Source organism: Humulus lupulus, chromosome 9, assembly GCF_963169125.1.
Source record: "Humulus lupulus chromosome 9, drHumLupu1.1, whole genome shotgun sequence".
NCBI lineage: Eukaryota > Viridiplantae > Streptophyta > Magnoliopsida > Rosales > Cannabaceae > Humulus > Humulus lupulus.
The window spans coordinates 45550851-45570385 of record NC_084801.1 but is presented as its reverse complement, the minus strand read 5'-3'; the positions used below and the strand labels follow the sequence as shown (position 1 = coordinate 45570385).

General features: G+C 39.1%; 1 protein-coding gene across 2 annotated transcripts; it reads left to right on the top strand.

Annotated features, from left to right (window-relative positions):
- Positions 1-2938: 2938 nt before the first annotated feature.
- Positions 2939-5931, top strand: LOC133801775 (developmental and secondary metabolism regulator veA-like). Of its 2 annotated transcripts, none has more exons than XM_062240027.1 (2): positions 2939-4581; positions 5152-5931. In XM_062240027.1, the coding sequence occupies exons 1-2, from the start codon at positions 3769-3771 to the stop codon at positions 5653-5655; spliced, it is 1317 nt and encodes a 438-aa protein (XP_062096011.1). In that variant the 5' UTR covers positions 2939-3768; the 3' UTR covers positions 5656-5931. The 2 variants fall into 2 exon arrangements, with proteins under 2 accessions (XP_062096011.1, XP_062096012.1); XM_062240028.1 differs by having other exon boundaries at positions 2939-4585; positions 5168-5931.
- Positions 5932-19535: the final 13604 nt, after the last annotated feature.

Sequence of the window (19535 nt, the reverse complement as noted above, 5' to 3'; positions counted from 1 at the left end):
ACTCACTCCGAGTCAAGTATAAATCCCGTTGTGACTTTCCCACTAGCTTATCTCCTAGGATCGTCTTGTGCTGAGTAACCATAGCATAACCAAATAATAATGAAGCACCACACACATGCCACATATATGACAAATATGCCCGAAATGACCAAAATATGAAAATCACCCAATTAATCAGAAATGGTTCACATGCATATTTAATACACCTAACACATGCATATAATCATTTAATTGCATAATAAATCAATTATGGCCCTCCCGGCCTCCAAATCAAAGTCCTAAGCCTTATTAGGAATTTAGGTCATTACAGATTGTATGGATTATTTTCAATTAATGGAGACTACATTTCTGATTATAAATTTTATTATATATTAAATTTTAATTTTTTTTAATTTTGTTTATTTCTGTTATACTATTTGCGGTGAAAATATATTGTATTTGTGGAGAATTATTTGCCTCAAATAAGAGTCAGACAAAACAAATCACCCATTTTTGCGATGAATTATATGACTATTTGCGGCGAATCATTTTACATTTTCGCCGCAAATAAGGGTCAATTACGACCAAATCCAAAATTATTTGCGGCGAACATACCACCGCAAATAATGAGGCTATTTGCGGCGGGAATTTTATTCGTCGCAAATAATGGTTTTTGCGACGACCTTTTTGCAGCAACTTATTTGCGGCGAAGCTTTGCTGCAACTAACATTTGCAGCGAAATTTGGGGGTATTTGCGATGAATTTGATTGCCGCAAAAACCTCAATTTCTTGTAGTGTTGGTTACAAAGGCTGCATTTCGTATCAGTACCATGCAAAAAACATGCTAGTTTTACCTTACAAGGAATGGCGTCCATCACAATCTGCCACCACAAGATCTTATGCCTCTCATAGAACTTGCTTTTCCAAATTTGGGGCCATATTTCACACGCATTTCCACCATGAGTTGCAATCTTTAAAGTCGAGCGAACAGTGAATGATCCTAAGGGTTCTGCTTCCCAAATCCACGAATCCTCCTTATCCTTTTGAGGGAGAGGAATGTTGAAGATGTGCCTAACCTCACAAGGGTGGAACCAGGTGTGCAACATGGCCTCGTCCCAACACCCCTCCTTAATGAATTCGAACACCCAGCTAACTTCCATGGTGGCATCGAGCTTAGGTGATTGTCGCTTATCTCCCTTAGGCAACCAATCGTCAAACGATATCGAGGTGCTCTTGCCATTCCCTATCCGATGACAGACTCCTTTGGCCAGTAAGGGACAAGTCTTCATTACAACTTTCCAGTTATGGTTGATTCATATTGGTTCATAGTAAAAAATGCACTGACTTCTCACATATTTAGCTCTCAACAACTCATGCCATAATGCTTATTTTCCCATCAACAACTCCCAAGCTCTTTTGGCTACAAGGGTAGCCAAAACTAAGCCATTAATATTGCTGACCACTTGAAGATGAAAAGAGTTAAAAATGATAGTTGCTACCTCAGTCTATCGCTGCTAAACTCGAGTGCAACTACTAATGATTTTAACTTCATCCTAGACAAAGTAAAAGCTAGGATCCAAGGCTGGAAGTTGAAGTTACTCTCCAAAGCGGGTAGAGCTACTCTCGTTCGTTCAGCAGGTGGCTCTCTCGCCTCCTATGTTGCGGCTGCGGGGCCTATCCCTATTACAACAGTCAGGAAAATGGATAGAGAATTGAGAAGTTTCTGGTGGGATGATAAAAATGGAAAACAAAGTCTTCATTTGGTAGCATGGGAGAGACTTTGCCGTCCTAAGACCATGGGAGGTCTAGGCTTTCGGTCTGTTAACATGGTAAACCAAATAATATGATATTTAGCAATATATGTATATGTATATAGATCTAGAGAGAGCAAGATCACTTGAAAAAAGGGTTTATAAAATAATAAAATAGAAGATTCATATAATCATCATGTCCGAGCCGCAGAAGTATCATGGCCAATATATGCATGCAAGATTTATTTTATTTTATTTTATTTTATCTTGTGTCCTCCATCATCACTTCTTCACCAAACTAATGCTCTTTTTTGTAGCACGAATCTATAGTTCTTTTTTAATAATTTGTCTGATTCTCTCGTAAACTTTCTTTAACATGTTCTTAATCATTACTATGAGAACTTACTTCACTTAATTTGTCAACTAAACCAAGCTTTTGTCGATTCTTTTTAATATTAACATTCAACTTTATATATATAATTATATATATTTCTATTGAAAACATTAGTTAATGCTCGAACTCAAGATTCAAGAAATATCTAATAACTAGCCTCCTGTTTTTTCACCTTTAAGCTACCAAAGCAGGTGATGATATTAATTATTTTATATAATAAATAGTCTACTAACCTTATTAATATTACTATTTTCATTTTTTATTTTTAATAAACAGTATTTTAGCTAGGTATCATATATATGTTTCTTTATACTTTAAAACAACGTATACATATATTTACATTTTTATAAAATTGTATATACTTAATAAGAAGTTATAAATACGGCAAGGAAAACATGTGTGTTTGCCCCTTCTACAAAATTCAAAGAAAAAAGTTAGCCTTTGCATCTACAGTATTCTTGGCATAGGACAAAAAACAAAAATTATATATATATTTTAAAAAAAAATTATAGTGCCCCTGAGAATTTAAAGGATAAACATAAACATGTAGTAGAGAAACTACTCCTCACAACTTTTTATATTTATTTACTTTTTGCTAAAAAGTCCTCCAACAACTTTTTCTTGCAATAAATTACACACGAAACGGGTGGTGATGATTGAAGTGAACCACGTGTATGGTAGTGGTAGTCATACTCTCAGTCGACTTTCCAGTGTGCCAGCAAGCACTGTATCTTTCTCTCTTCTAAACATTTCTCTCTCTTTCTCTTAAATTTTTGGGGTTTGTTGATATGTCAGTTTGAATGGATTTGCTTGGCCTTTTCTTATAATGGTACTCACTCTTCTCCCTCTCTCTCTTCCTCCTCTCCCTCTCTCTCTCTTCCATACATCTTCACTATCCCTCATTTCTCTCTCTCGTAGATTTCCTCACTTTGTGGGGGGAGCTAGCAGTGGTTTGAATAAGTAGATTTAGATTTGAACTTTAAGCTTTTGGAGATTTCTTTAGGATTTTAAAAGACCATATTTTGCCTAGTTATCAATCAATATATATATCCTATCCTAGCGCTTAACAAAAAAAGGTTTGAAATTTTTAAGTAAAGTACTTTTGACGGAAGAAAAAAAATCATATTGTAGATGGAGGAACACAGCTCATGATCTTACCTTCTTCTTTCTCACCTATCCATGTATAGTTTTCCTAACATATAATTTGAAAAACGAAAAAAATAAAAATAAAAACCAACCCTTTACCCCAAAAAATACATTATTGGAAACTTCAACACTTGTGAGAGTTTAATAGTCATGATCATTTCACTCACTTACTTATTATCTTGTTTTTAGGCAAAACTCATTTGCAACCTCTTACCTAAATTAGCAACCTTAGTTAAGATTTGACTAGTTTCAGCCTTTTGGGAGAGAGGAGTTGTTGTAGTAGTGGTACTTTCTTTCACCACCATAACCCACATCAAAATCAAGGCCATCGAAGGGCAAAAGACAGATAAACAAAAATTGCCAATACACCAAATATTTTCTCATCCCAAATCAAATAACCTTGGTCATTTTTTTAGCATTTTCTTTCTTGGCCAAAAGTTTTATGTTTGCGTTCGTGCATGTGTTTTTGGAGATTATAGGGTTTTAAGTACATATACTATGGCTGATCAAGGTACTAACACAAGTAGTACTACTCTATTAAGAGACTACAGAAAAGGGAACTGGACAGTGAGTGAGACAATGATTCTGATCGAGGCAAAGAAGATGGACGACGAGAGAAGAATGAAGAGAATCACAGGAAACGACAATGATCAAGCAAGGAGCAGTGGTAGTACTACTCCCACCAGTAATAAACCAGCCGAGCTTAGATGGAAATGGGTGGAAGATTACTGTTGGAGAAAAGGGTGTTCGAGGAGCCAAAACCAGTGTAATGACAAGTGGGATAATCTCATGAGGGATTACAAGAAAGTGAGAGATTATGAGAGAAAAATAGCTGAAAAATCAGCAGGAGGAGGTGAAGATCAATCTTATTGGAAGATTGAGAAGAATGAAAGGAAAGAAAGGAACTTGCCTACCAATATGTTGCCTCAGATATATGAAGCTTTGGTTGATGTGGTTGAGAGAAAAAGTCAGAGGCTATCGGGTGGAATTTGTGGAGTCTCTTCCATACCCAGTTCGAGTCCAAGTATTGGGTATCAAATGGTGGAGAGAACTATGAGTAGTGGTGGTGGTGGCGTTCATCATCATCCTCCTCATCATCAGCTACAGCAAACTCCATTAATGTCTTCTCAGGCGCTATTAATGCAGTCACACCACATTTCAGCCACACCAATTACAGCATTGCCACTTCCGCCGCCGTCGGTTACCGTTACTGTAGCAGAGGTAGCGGTGGCGCCACCGCCTCCTGTACAAGTACAAGCTCAGCAACCTCCCCTTGCTCTTCCTTACTCGCAGCCAATAATATTGCCCACAGTAGGTATTTTCACTCTCTGTCTATATATCTATCTATTGCTATATCCCTAAAGGACTGCCCTTTTATTATTATTATTATTATTATTATTATTATTATTATTCATGAGAATTTAACAAATGCCATTTTTTGTTGCGTACATTGCCATCTTTTTCGTCATCTATGTCACTTTTTCTCACCCCCGTGAAGGAAAAAAAGAACTTATTTCTTCTTTTGTGGAGCAAATGTTTGATATTTCACTATCCGGGTCTTATAATAATATGGAATTAATCATGAAATGTACTTTAGCTAAATAATGAAACACCTCTTTTATTCTGGTTATTATTCCATGGAAACAAAGAGTTGAAGGTCATTGTTAAGCAATGAATCATGACAACTATTAATAGTATTGAATTCATTGATCTTTATTTTGAAAATCATTATATGGGTATATTTTGAAAAGAAGGTGATTAATATATTTATAAATATGAATATATATATTCATATATATGATATTGACTTTCATCATAAAATAATTAGTATATATATATTGATTGGTTGAATCTATGGTTGCATATTTAAATCGTTTGGAGATGTGTGATAGCTCAGATTCTGATACAAGCGAGCATCCACACTCACCAGCAAAGAGAAGAAGAAAAGGACCAGAACAACCATACCATCTTCATCCTCATCCTCATCATCATCATCCGCTTCAGCCTCAGCCTCAGTCCCAGCCTCAGACCCAACCTCATCAAGGACCAGTTCCTCCTCCTACAACCAGTGGCAGTGGGAGATTAATAAGTAGTAGCACAGCTAATATAAGCCCAACCTCAAGTGATCATCAACAGCAAGTAGTGGCCACAGCTATCTCCAAGAGTGCTTCCATCATAGCAGAAGCTCTTCATGCATGCGAGGAGGGAGAGCAGAAGAGGCATGAAGACCTTCTCAGCTTACATGAGAGAAGGCTTGAGATTGAGAAGTCAAAGAATGAAGTCAACAGACAGGGCATTAATGGACTTGTTGAAGCCATTAACAAGCTCGCCAATTCCATCCAAGCTTTGGCTTCTGATCATAGGAACCAATCTACCTCTAAATAACCTACCTTCTTAACTAGTTAATATTTTATATTATATATAATTATTATTTATTTCTTCCTAATAATATTTATATATTTATTTTTATATATCGTTATAATATTTTCTAGCTGTTAAGCTCTTATTTCTTCTTATTATTTGTTAATGGTGGTTATTTTGTATTAATTTAATTCTCCCATTTTGGTTGCTCTTTGTTTTGTACATATAATTCATACTTCAAACCTTATTGTGTACCCCATTTGGATTTTCATTAATCTAATTATATTTATTTTGTTTTTAGCTCTCCATTTTTTTCTCCTTTTAATTTCATACCTTACATTGGGTCTATTTTTTTTAAAGAGTAATTATTTGTGCACCCAAAATATGCACACAAATATTATACACAGTGACGTATCACTGCTTTTTAAAATAATATGTAAATATTTTAATAGATTTGATTAATTATGCTATACTGCAATATCACTGTGTAATATTTAAGTATATATTTTAAGTACACATATGGTTACTTTTTTTTTTTAATCTTAAAAAAGATGGTACAAATATTCTTTTTCAAATTCACTCTCAATAATTCTCACCATATGGTATGAAAAAAAATATATATTTAATTCTCAAAGTAACTCTTAAGAAATTATGACCATATCTAACACATTTAATAAAATAAAAATAAAATTCCAACTAACTATTAAATGAAAAGAAAAAGGAAATATCATCATATTTCTTCCTTACCTAACATAACTTTCATGTATGGCTCACAAAATAACAAATATTGTCCCTTAAGCGAGGTGCCCATCTTTTTCCTTTTCGCACGGTATCAATTTTTTCTTCTTTTTCAACATATTTATTTTGATGTAAATTATTTTAAAATAAAATCATATAAAAGAGATTCTATTAGCATCTATAGAGAAAGTATTTCCCACGCGCCCTCGTACTAGGGAAAAGAGACACAAGGCAACATACCGAGCATTTATTGGACAGTAGAGTACACGCGCCACTTGAGAGAATGGTGAAACCTTGTGTAGTACCACTTATCATTTATGAGGTAGAAATTAGATAGAGAGAAAGAGAGATGTTAGTACTGAGCAGAGAGCAGTACTAGTACTGGCAAAAACAGGAGAGAGAGAGAGAGAAAATGAAAATAGAGTTCCCAAAAGACTGGTCAAAGGCGACCGGTCAATGATCTGTCTGACTCTGAGGAGGATGCTTTGGTTTTGGGGATCAAATTACGATTATGCCATCATGTTTTTATTTGTTTATTTATTTTCACCTTGGGGTCTCTTTGTATTGTATTATTCCCTCTAGTGAAGACTAGTTAAGGCTGCTCTTTACAATAGTTGGAGTTCGACCTGTATTTATTTATTTTTCTTTTCTTTTTTCTGAGTCACTAAGAATGAGAGGTCATTATTGGCTAATTTGGTAGTCTTTTGTGTATTTCTGACAAAAGGGTCTGCTCAAATTTTTTCTTCCTTTTTCCTTTCGGGAGTATTTACAGAGAGGAGGAGCCTGAATATAATGTGCTTCTCAGCTTTTCTTTTCTTTTTTCCTTTTCACTTTTTTATTTTTACCAAAGTTCATGGTATTATTATGTAGGTGAGGAATAGTAGGTGGGCTAACTTTTGGAAATGAAAAATAAATAAATAAATACATTACAGTTTCATAATGAACACAACAAAATAATTGTTTATTCACAACTTAATTTATAGAGCAAAAGTAGTAAATTTATACATTAGGTAATCTCATAATATCATAATTTTTAATCATAAAAGATATAGTTTAGTGTTTTTAAGTATGTTTTCAATACAATTTCTTATAAAATGTAATTTGATACTTTACTGTGAAAGAGAATTATGTAACTTAGGCATTTAAATAAGTGTACGCTAGCCTGAACACTTCTCATTTACATATAATGGAATGGAACCAAGTAACTTAATTTGATTAGTAGAAATATTGGAGTATTTTGGTGCATATACCATTACTTATTTTAAATTATCATATCTTTCATTTCATTTCATTTCATTTTATTGTATTTTATTTTATTTTTCGTTTTATAAATTGATTTTATTTGTGGATCCTGCCAGTCACAGAGTCATAACTTTTCTTCTCATTCGGACAAATTCACGACAAATGGTCTCATGACGTTAAGGACCATCAGCTCTTTATACAGACTGAGTGGTGCAGAGAAAACAAAACCTGCGAAAAAAACTTGATATTGGAGCTAATGAAGCCTATTTTGGAAGAAGAGAGATGGACACATTGACATATGGAGAAAGTTGTGTGTGTCTGCTTTTTTTTTAAAAAAAATAATACTTGTTTGGAGATTCCATGCTAAATATTTGTGGTTGGAGACTACTTATTTAATCTTTAAAATTATTTATTGAAAATATAAGTATTTTAGTGATATTTTAATTTTTTTTTTAAAAATATGTGTTATTTTGACATGAAACCTAAAATTTACCATTAATATTTTTTAGCCATTGTAGTTGATCGAAATTCTAATTCAGAACCTAACTAGGAATGATCTTATCAAGTCGAAGAAGTACTACATTCGAGCACAGACAAGCTTGGTCAATTGAATGGAGAATTGATTCCACGCTATCTGAACGGTGAGCATTTAAAAAGATGCTACCGATGAACACCACTCTTACAGGGGTGGCTTATATAATGAGCAATCTTGTGTACAATAGTTATCAGTCATTTATAAGATGTAAAAGTTGATTGGCAAGTGGTTAAGGACCCCAAGATCCTCAATTACTTGTGGGGCGCATAAAACATAAATAAGTGCAAGGTAAGTACATAAAAATATATAGAGATATTTGTGGTAAAATCCCTGATCTTTTTAAGTCGACACACATATACTCCAATAAAAAAATTTGACATAAAAACCCCGATTATTACCTTTTTGTTGCATATGAGCATTTTTGCTATTATGTGCTAACTAGATCTGTTAACTGCCAGCAATGACACACGTGTCAACACTCTATTGGACCACGTGTTAAATACTTAAGGGATATTTGTGTTAGCACTTAACGTCCAAAAGTGAATGGTTGCAACAAAAATGTAACAGTTGGGAGTTTTGTCGTCAATTCTTTTGAATGGGGAGTATATGTACGTCAACTAAAAAAGAATAGAGAATTTTGCCGCAAATATCCCAAATAAATATAATGAATACACTACAAAATAAGGACACAACAAAAAATTTCAGCAATTTTTTCAAAAGAGTATTGTGCAAAAAGTATATAACAACTCAATTAATCGAGCAAAGAAGTAGAGAGGAAGAAAATAAAAGTTGCATGGGCAGCATATTGTCTTTGCAAAACAAGCAGTAATGTCGAAGTTGCAATTAAGTAAAAAATAAATAAAGAGTGAAGAAAATAAAAAAAAAAAATTCACAAAGTTGGAGGACCAGCAGTAAGAACTTTAGGACTAGTGGAAGAAATTGTACGAGGGGTTTGGTCGTTTATTACTTGGTCGACCTTAGTTACATCAGCCTAGTCGACATCATTATCCGCCTGCAAGCCACCTTCAATTTTAGCTCCAGCAAGCAGGGACCCTCCTCCAATCTTAGAAGACTCACGAGCAAGTTGATCAATGCACTTTGCTAGTTCAGTTTCTCTAAGCTTGTTGTTGTTGGGAATGGTGCACTGAAAGCATATATAATAGACATTGTTTTTGTGAAATAATGAAAAGAAATGAATTTGTTTTCATATATTGATTGTTTTATATTATTATTTGAATAATATTTTATAAAATATCAGAAATTTTTTTAATTTATTATTGTGACTACAATCTTGTATTGAATGAGAGAATTAAGATTATAGGGAATAAATTTAAAACAGTTCGCTTTAAAATAAATTTAATAAGGAATCTTTGGATTAAATATTGTTAGTACGGTTTATTAGTATTATGAATACATGTGATATAGATTTAGATAACTAATGTAGTAGGAAATCTTAGTGAATGTGCTATGTATAATGAAATTATACAAAACTAGACCCGCTATATTATTAATGCTTTATTAAAATATCATTTATCATTGTTGCGATAATCTCAATGTGCAAGTATACACAATCATAGAAAAGTAATAATAGAGTTAAGTAAAGTATCGTCCCACAGAGATTGTTTATTAACTACTAATAATTAATTTCCTAATTCTATTTGGCTAATAAATTCTAGATTCAAGAATATCAAGAACAGAAACAAGAATTAAAAATAATAATAATTAACTAATAACATAAACAAATAAAAGCAAAATTAATTCAATAGATGAAAACATAGGGTATTTAATTTCATCATATATCCACTTTATTATTTCATCAATACAATTTCCCTATTCTTTCTCTTATTGTGATAATGTATTTACTAATACAATCTATATTCTTATTAGGATATATAAATCTCTTAACCTATATCCGAATTTCCTACATCTCTGTGATAAATTCCAAATGTTTACCGAGTTTTTCAGAAACATAGAAATATATTAAGAAGTAAAAGTTGAAAAGAAAGAATTAGAGATGAACAATAAAAGTTTTTACGTGGTTGGGGCGTTAAAGAGCCTTAGTCCATAATTCAATCGTATTAGGCCTTAGAGAGATTTTCACAATGGAGTTTTTTACACGTTTTAGCAAAGTAATTGCTTACAAAAGAAAATCTAGGATCCCACCTACAGTGCACAACTTGCCCTATTTATAGGCAGTCAAACACAGTGAACTTGGGCCGAATTAATCCAGGCCCAATAGGGATGTAAACACAGTTTGCTCGCTAATGAAGCCATAATACAAATAATGTTACATAATAAAATGTAGTTAATCTGGGCCCATTAGGCTGGCTAAGGCGTGGCCAAGCTTTACAGCTACCCATTGTACGTTAGCTCAGACTGGTCTGCATGGGCTTCTAAGGGGATCCTGGGGACAGGATCTGTTAGAGTAGTGGCAGTACTGTTTCCTAGGAACACTGTATGTTCCATGCATACCCTCTTCTGCAAGTTAGTTGAGGAGTCCAACTGCCAAATTTCGCGGGGACAAGTCAGCATTGAGGCTAGCTAGGCTTGCCCTATTCAGAAGTCTTGTTCGAGTTTGTTCACTAATGTCCCAATTCACTTACTGGAGTCCTGGTTCGTTCATCCAGGACTCGGGTTCATTTGCCAAGATGGACATCGTGACATTGAGTATCTTCCCTGGATTCTTGATAAGGTCTATCTCCATTGACTAGCTAGTCTACCACCTCAATTGGCATCCCGGAGGATATTGATAGGTCGGGACCGGGAAGAGGAGTCGGGCCTGCATCTTAGTCCTGGTTCCTTTGTTATGATCGCGCCCATCGAACGTTGTTTGGCTCAATGGTGCTTGGGCTATCTAGGGTTTCATCCTTCCCCGTTCACCAGGTTCAGGATGAGCTCGGACCTCTTAAGAAGGCCCACGAACCCTTTGGGTCATGCCATGTGTCATGGGTGGAAATTAGGGATAATATTTACCCCCAAGTCTTCGTTCCTGTTTGCACGATGGAGACTTGGCTCGCTCTCTCGGATCAATCTCAAATATCTCGGTTCGTTTACCAAGGGCCAGGTTCATTTACTTGGGGGCCATTTGGGCAATCCCCATCCTTTCAAATTCTCAATGTTTTAGACACGTGTTTTCAGGTAGATGGTGCGTCTACGCCACTCGCGCCCTAAAGATCTGGAAATAATCTTTTGATTGCCCAAATGACTGATGGGTGTCAGTGCAATTCTCGAGACGTCCCATCTGTACGAAAAAGGTTTATTGGTTACTCAAGTGGGCTGTTTAATACTTCTGCACCATCCGGAACCATTGGATGGGGATAATCTTGATATTTTTTAAAATGGACCGTTGGATGAGGTAGATGCAGATCGTGGATTGACGAATCCACAATTTAGTGTTCAATTAGGCCAATTAATGCCCCTGCATCCGGGACCGTCGAATGGGGATAATCTTGGGATCCCCACTGTGGACCGTTGGGATCAAATAGTGGATTTTTACCCTATAAATACCTTGACAGTCTCATTTCCAAACTTTACTGTCCCCATACATTCAAACTAGAGAGCAAAGAGAGCTTCGTATGTCCACCATTACTGACGAGATTCTCCGACGATTGACACACCTTCCAGTCCACCTATGTTTGACGATACCTTTTTTCATTCAACCAGCAAACAACTCTGTCCTGGTTCAACCAGCTGACGAACTACTACATCGTCTTCTTAGATTTAGGACTGAGATTCTACCAATTTTATCACCTGAAAATTTACGAATCTCAAATCCAGTACCTCATAGTAAGTTTTCTGGTTATTTTTTCATATTTTTGTTCCTTTTTAGTTGTTTTTATTGTCACGTTTCCTGCGACCATAAAACTATTAGGGTCGTGACCACTGTGTAGGGTGGTTCTAAGTAAGATTGTGGTAGGCATGAACCATAGATTTTTCTAGGTGATAACTCATATTAGTATGGTTGTCCCGGATAAATTCGGACGCCTCAAGAATTTTTTGGGTGAGTTAGAAAAACCTTTGACCTTTAGTTCCCAACTCAAGATCTTGGGATCTTTATTGATCCCAGATCCGGGTCTAGAGAGGACCTCTCCAAGCAGTTTTAGGAGAACCCCCATACCTCTATCAATTTTCTTCAGTTTCGGTGTTAACTACTTGGTTCTCATTTTCTTTGTCGCTTCTAGGTCCTTGATCATGAGTCGCGGCATGGCTTTATATGTGGAAGACGTTGTCTAGGCGAGCCTTGTAGTCCTGGAGGGGTCCAAACTTCCCACTAGCAATACGTGGGAAATGGACGAGGAGAATAATGAGTTACGGAATTACCAGATGTTACACTAGCTGGAGAAAGCCCTTGGAGTAGAGGCGACTTCGGGACCTTTCTACAACCGACTGGCCTAGAAAGAGGAGAAGGCCCATACTAGCGTGGGTATTTTCAGGGCCTGGAGCATAGGCCATATCAACGCGGGAGCTACTCTCCCGCTCCACAACTACTTCACGCGATTCTTCAAGTTTGTGGGGATCGTGCCATTCCAGCTTCTCCCCCAAGCATACAAATTGCTCGGGGGATGGCGAATATTCTACACATCAAAGGAGATCCTGGCGCCCACTCCCACAGAAGTGTTGTATTTATACAAGCTGGAGCTGCAATTGAACTCAAAAGACAAGACGCGGGATGGGTTTTACAGACTAAAAGCATGCGACATCAGTCCGGCTCCATTCAGCACATGGAAACACCCTTTGGATGTCAAGCACTATTGGTTCATGACATCTGGGTTCCTCCTAGTGAAGAACCCCACTTTGGTGCTGGACTTCCAGTGTGTGGGTAAGTTATCCTTCTCCACTTTCTATCCAGCCTTTAGTTTTGTTTATTGGACACTCACAATCATGGAACACAGGTCCATATGCTCAGACCCAGCTCAGTGAATCGATCTTGGAGCGAAAAAAATTCTACGCCACTTTGAGTGCCAAGGAGCTGGACGTGAGGGGCTTCGTAACTACGGAGAATCTTTGTGTAACGCCCTACTTCCTTAGAGCCGTTACTAAGTGAGTTTTTAAGACAAAACAGTGCAATGAACTCGCTAACCGAGGTTTTGAAGCAAAAGTGTGACTAATAAAAGTTAAGGCTGTAATCTTTGAAAATGCGTTGACTCAATAAAAACTTCTAGTATTAGACCATTGGGATCCCAAAATAAGGTTTGAAAACTATTTACATCTTGAAATAAGTTTACAGTTGATCGGTTACAAAATCATAGATTATTACAGCCATTTTCAAATAAACCCCCAACCAAAGCAGTCGGGCAGGCCAAACATGTACGCGTCGCTTCACGCTCTCCGTACTCATGGTTGGTTGACTCAGACTTTGCCCTACCTGCAACACGGAGCACCCGTGAGCCGAAGCCCAGCAAGAAAACTCATGCAGAACATAACATATGCAAATATACAGTAAATCATAACAGATAATCCACAGAAAAACAAGTCAACCATTAGACTAAGCAAACACGGCCATGCCGCCCCAGAAACCTTACCAAAGCCCTGGGGTATCGGTTCTCACCGCAAGGATCTCACACATATCCTCTGGGTCCCGGGCCCTGCCCTGACCATAAGCATCCCATGTGCTTAGTGTTACTTCCGGCTCCGCTGCCGTACCCGGCCTATGCCGCACTCGGCCCTTGCCGTTCATTTCATTATAACCACATATAGCATAAATCAAGCAACATTCAAACAAATGCTAATTCAATTAAATCTGCACCCTAACATGTAATGCAGTATAGGGCCATGCCCGGCAATCATCTCATCATGCAACATGCAATATAGGGCCGTGCCCCGCAATCACACTATGGGCCCACGCCCCATCCTACGGGTGTTATAGTTTTCTTACCTGTATTCCGAGCCTCCTGATGCACTCAAGCCGCGAGCACGGTCCTCTAGCACGAGCCTCTCCAATATCCTAGTCACAACACACATGAAACATCCTTAAATGAGCTTCCAAGCCAAGCTCTAGTACTCGGAACGTTGAACTTCACCAAAAATGGTAAAAGACTCAACCCCGAGCACCCTAGGTTAAATTCCCAAGCCTAAATTCTCAAAATCCCAAAATTCCTTAAGCGCCCCGGCATGGCCCAACCATGCCGCGGCATGGCCCCCAAACAGGGCCACAAAAACGCCCAGAAACAGGTAAGGGCCGCGGCCCTACAAGGACCATGCCGCGGCCCGCCCTCCATCCTCAGCACAACTTAGCCTTCAAGGGCCGCGGCCCTCCAAGAACCATGCCGCGGCCCGACCCTTCGAACCCAGAAAAACCCACCATTTTCAAGCTTAAAACCTCACCTTAAGCCATCCCAAAGCTCCCAAATCAAAACCAATTAATAATCACAACATTAGTATCAAGATCAAAACACAATCACACCTAAAAATCTCATCTAGAGTTTCAAATTCCTCAAACTTTAAACCAACCATCCTATCTTTAAATTCACACTAAAACTTTGAGAAATCAACCTTGAACCCAAGAAATAAAAGAATATAAATCTTACCTTGAGTAGTCCTAGCTCAAATCTGGTTTTTGGTTCCTCAAATCCCTTTGAATCTCCTCCTAGGTCTCAAAACTTCAGCCCCATCTACACCTCTTCTCCTTTCTTCTTCTTCTCTTCCAATTTTATCAAGGCATCAAATGACCTTAAATACCCAAACCGTGACCCACTAAAACCCAGCTGAGAATTGCCTATTACCCTTGCCAAATGACCATGCTACCCCTCCAAATGATCCTTTCTCAACTAATTCCTCAAGGGTACTCTAGTCCTTTCACTAATATTTCAATTCTACCATTTTCCAACTAAACTTGTTACCCACAGCAGTAACTAATGGTTACCCAAGTTACTAAATCACCAATAACCATTAACCGCTAATTCTCTACTTAACCATAAAATTCCCGAGGTACCCCTAGGCTCCTCCCGAGCCAGGTATAGAAATCCCGTTGTGACTCTTAAGTTAACTAGCTCTCTAGGACCGTCTCGGCACGTGCATCACAATAATAAAACCACACCCACGTGGTACAATTCACAGAATACAATTATCACATATCAATACAGTTATGCCCAACATGGCCAAAATTACAATTACGCCCTTCTAACACGATCCGGGCCTACATGCATACTAGTAAACATAGCCATGCATCTCAGTTAAACAAATAGCCAAATAACATGCTTTAAATCATAACCACGCATTTAACTCATAAGATCACACAAAAATCCCAACACGCCATCCTGGCACACTAATCAAGGCCCTTAAGCCTTATTAGTGAATTCGGGTCGTTACACTTTGGCTAGTCAGGTTGATTGCCGCGAACCAGTCGATAGATGCTCCCAGCTTCTGAGGGCTACAATGCGAGAGGGATCCCGCCCTGAGGGAAGAGCTGGCCTTCATCCACATAGAAGTAGTGGAGGCCGTGGCCAAGGCAGACGTGGACAAGGCAAGGAAAGAGCAGGCTTATTTGACGAGGGGAGGCAGCCTAACACCGGAGCTCCTGAAGCTAGCATTTCGGGGCAAGGTAAATTGCCTCCGATTTTAACTTATTCCCCTCATTTTGAGGGCTTAGTTAGGAATAGACAACCGTAACAAGATTATTTGACTGGGACTGTTAGCAACGTGGGGCTTCCTTGCCCCATTGTTATAGACATGCTGACCCTCATGCAATCATCTTGGTTCCTCCAATGCTGTAGCTTTTTGGACCTAGATGACATGGGGGACCGAATTCATTCTTTTTCCCTAAGGGAGTTGAGTCGTGCCCGTTCCTTAGATAAGGGTTTGTCCCGGAGGACTTTAGACTTAAATGTTTCTTTTATTTTTGAATTTTATCCCCATTCATGTATTTTGATGAAATTTTTTATTTTTCTGTCTATCTCAGGTGATCCGGAGATGTCAAACCCTGGGAGATGTCCAACCCTGTGGCCAAGATGAAGGAGATGATTGAGGCCAGGGCGGCCGCAACCAAGACTTCGGCAAAGAGGGCCGCCAAGGGCCTAGCCAAGAAGAAGGTCATGGAGCTGATCCTCGGGGATTCAGAGCCAGTCCTGGAGGCTTCTGAGAGGTCCTACCCCAGTCTGATCCTCTCCAAGTTATTAATTTGGAGCAGGAGCCTTTCGAAGGAGGAGAGGCGACCAAGAGGAAAACATACTCGGTTGCCGCTGGGTCTTCGAAGTGGGCCTAGAGGAACAAGACCAAGGATCCAGCCCTAGCTGAGGAGCATTCCTTCAGGGAAAGCCTCATTGTTACGCAAGAGGTCCCGGAGGCTCTAAGGATTCCCGTCAACCCAGTCCTTTCCGAGGAATGGGACTTGGTTCTCTAGGAGGAGAGGATGAAAATGGTGTCCTGGGCATGGGACGATGGTCGGGACAAATGGAACGAGGTGTACCGTGCCCTGGCCATCTGGCGAAAGGTGGAGTTTGTTGAACATCCGGAGGCCTTCAATGCTTCCCAACAGATCGTGGACTGACTTGTAGCCGAGATCAAGTTTCAGCTTAAGTTGGGGCAGGACATGGCTCCACTTGCTGTGGATTTGTTGGCCCAGGTGGGGGCTACCATGTCCAATATTTAGCTCAAGCGATATGCCACCTTGGCTAGCTAGGATGCCCTTTTCATATCCCAGACCATTCATCATCAGGTCACCGCAGTAAGCCATATGCCCGTTTAGTCTTTTATTTTACCATCCTGATTCCTTATAAATTTTCTAACATTGATTTGTTCCAGGATGCCTTGTTGGTCCATAGGAACGCGGATCTGGTGGCTGAGATGGTTGTGAAGCTGGAGACAGCCTAGATGGAGTTGGAGGGGGCCGTTAATTAGCGGGAAGCTGCCAGGGAGGCCCTTTCCAAAGAGGCTACTCAGATTGAAATTGAGTGTGAGGAGGCTGCCCAGGTTCAGGCTCAGTGTGAGGAAGCTTTGTCCAAGAAGGACGCCGAACATAAAAATTCAGTAGACAACTTGGAGGCGGAGCTACGTCATGTTCATGGATCGGAGGCTTTGATGAAAGCCCTTCTCGAGGTAGCTGAGGCCCAACTTCGCCAGGAGCAGGAGAAGGTGGCAAACCTTGAGTCCTGGAACCAGGCTTTGGAGGGCATGGTTCAGCTGGATATGAAGCGGAGCGAGGAGGCTCATCTGGATAAGGATCAGGTTGACAAGATGTTGACAGTCACTTTTGACGAGGCCATTTACATGGATTGGCTCCAAGATAAGAACATGAATCTCTTCCTCTATCTGGATCCGGCTGCAAAGAGGGCTGAATTCAAAGACAAGGAGAAAGCTGATGCGGCACTCCTAGATGGGAATGAACAAGATGAGAATGTTCCGGATGTCCTGGATCAGAACAAAGCCTAGGCCTGGGCCTTTGTATTTTAGTTAGGGCTTCCTTTCTGTTTTTTGTAGTTGTATTACTTTTATGGACACAGATGCGTCCAAGACAATTTTTATCATCCGTATTGTTATATAATGATTTTTCTCTACGTAATAGTTCCCACTTTATATTTGTTTATTTTTTTTCTAAATTCACTAAGTGTTTTATCACTCTGCATGAATCCAAGTTGAATATTGGGTCCTAGTTCCAATGGCCAAGAACACTAGGGGAATATTGTAGAAGGTATTTAACCTGTCCCGAGACCCACGTTCGGGTCTTGACGTCCTGGACCGTTTTGGACTTAACCAATATAACTTAACTGATTTATCTTGACTCTATGTTTCAAGTTCCAACGACCTAGACCGTTAGAGATTTGTTTTAGATATGACTTAATTAATTAACTCATTCTGAACCCGAGATTCAGGTTCCAATGGCCTGGACCATTAAGGAGTTAGTAACTGTCGTCTATTTATTTGTCCCGACTCTGGTGTTCAGGTTCCAATGGTTTGGACCATCAGAGATTAGTTTATCAACTTATTTGAACCTGAGGTTCAGGTTCCAACGACCTGGGTCGTTTATAAGACTAACTTTAACAAAATAAAACCTAAGATTCACGTTTCAATGGTTCTAGGCCATTCTAAGGAAAGCATGAATATGGATTTAGTTATCTGGGACCACATTAGGTCTGGACTAATTTTTAGGAGTTGGGTTTCGAACCTTCGGACCATACGGGTCCGGGTTAGGATTGGGCTTTGAGCCTTGCATTCTTTTAGGTTTTGAACCCCCTGGACGATATGGGTCCAGGTAGGACTGGGCTTTTAGCCTTGCATCCTTTTTGTTTGGAGTTAGGTTTTGAACCCCTCCGGACCATGTGGGTCCGGGTTAGGACTGGGCTTTGAGCCTTGCATCCTATTGGGTTTTGAACCCCCAGTCTATACAAATCTAGATTCGGACTAAGCCCTAAGGTTTGCATCCTTGTTTTTTTAATCCTGGACTTGTATAGATGGCCTTACCCCCCAAGTGACCAATGAGTCTAGTCTTAGGTCACTTGTTTGTGTAAAAATTGAAGACGGACGTGAACTTTATCTATCCTTACAAAATTTCTTATGATGTTTTGTATACACCATTTCCATTAAACAAGAAATTGCCCTAGGGCATACATTGTTAGAAGAAAAAATTAGAAAGGAACAGAATCAAATCCTCCTGACTACTGATAGGACTGGTGGGGGTGTTCTATGTTCCAGGCCCTTGGGACATCCATTCCGTCTAGTCGCCTTAAGTGATACGTTCCCAGACATATTTCATTTTGGATTTCATTGGGTCCTTCCCAGTTTGGTCCCAGAACCCCCACTCTTGGATCTTGAGTTGCGGGGAAGACTCTTCTAAGGATTAGATCGCCGGTTTTGAACCTCTGGCTCTTAACTTTAGAGTTAAAGTGTCTGGCGATCTTTCCCTGATACATCTTCAACTGCACCTGTGATTCCTCTCAAATCTCCTCAACGAGATCTAGGGATTCTTGGAGTAAGGCGTTGTTCTGGAAGGGATCGTATGTGTCCCGTCTGCGAGACGGGACCACCGTTTCTATTGGGATGACCGCTTCAAATTCATACACCATTAATCAGGGAGTATGTCTGGTTGATGTTTTTTTTGGTGGTCCGTTAGGCCCATAGGACGCGAGGCAACTCTTCCAGCCACTTGCTCTTACAGGCTTGTAGCTTTATCTTTAGTGTCCCCTTCAAAATCTTGTTCACGACCTCTGTTTGCCTGTTTGCTTGAGGTCTTGCAACTGCGGAGAAGCTTTTGACGATACCATGTCTTTCACAGAAGTCGGTGAAGTGGACGCTATCAATTTTCTTCCTGTTGCTGGACATGATTTTGTGGGGGAGGCCGTATCGGCACACAATGTCGTTGAGGACAAAGTCCAGGGCCCTTTTGGAGGTGATGGTGCTTATTGGTTTAGCTGTAACGCCCCGATTTCCCGAGACGTTACTTAGGGAGTCCATTTAA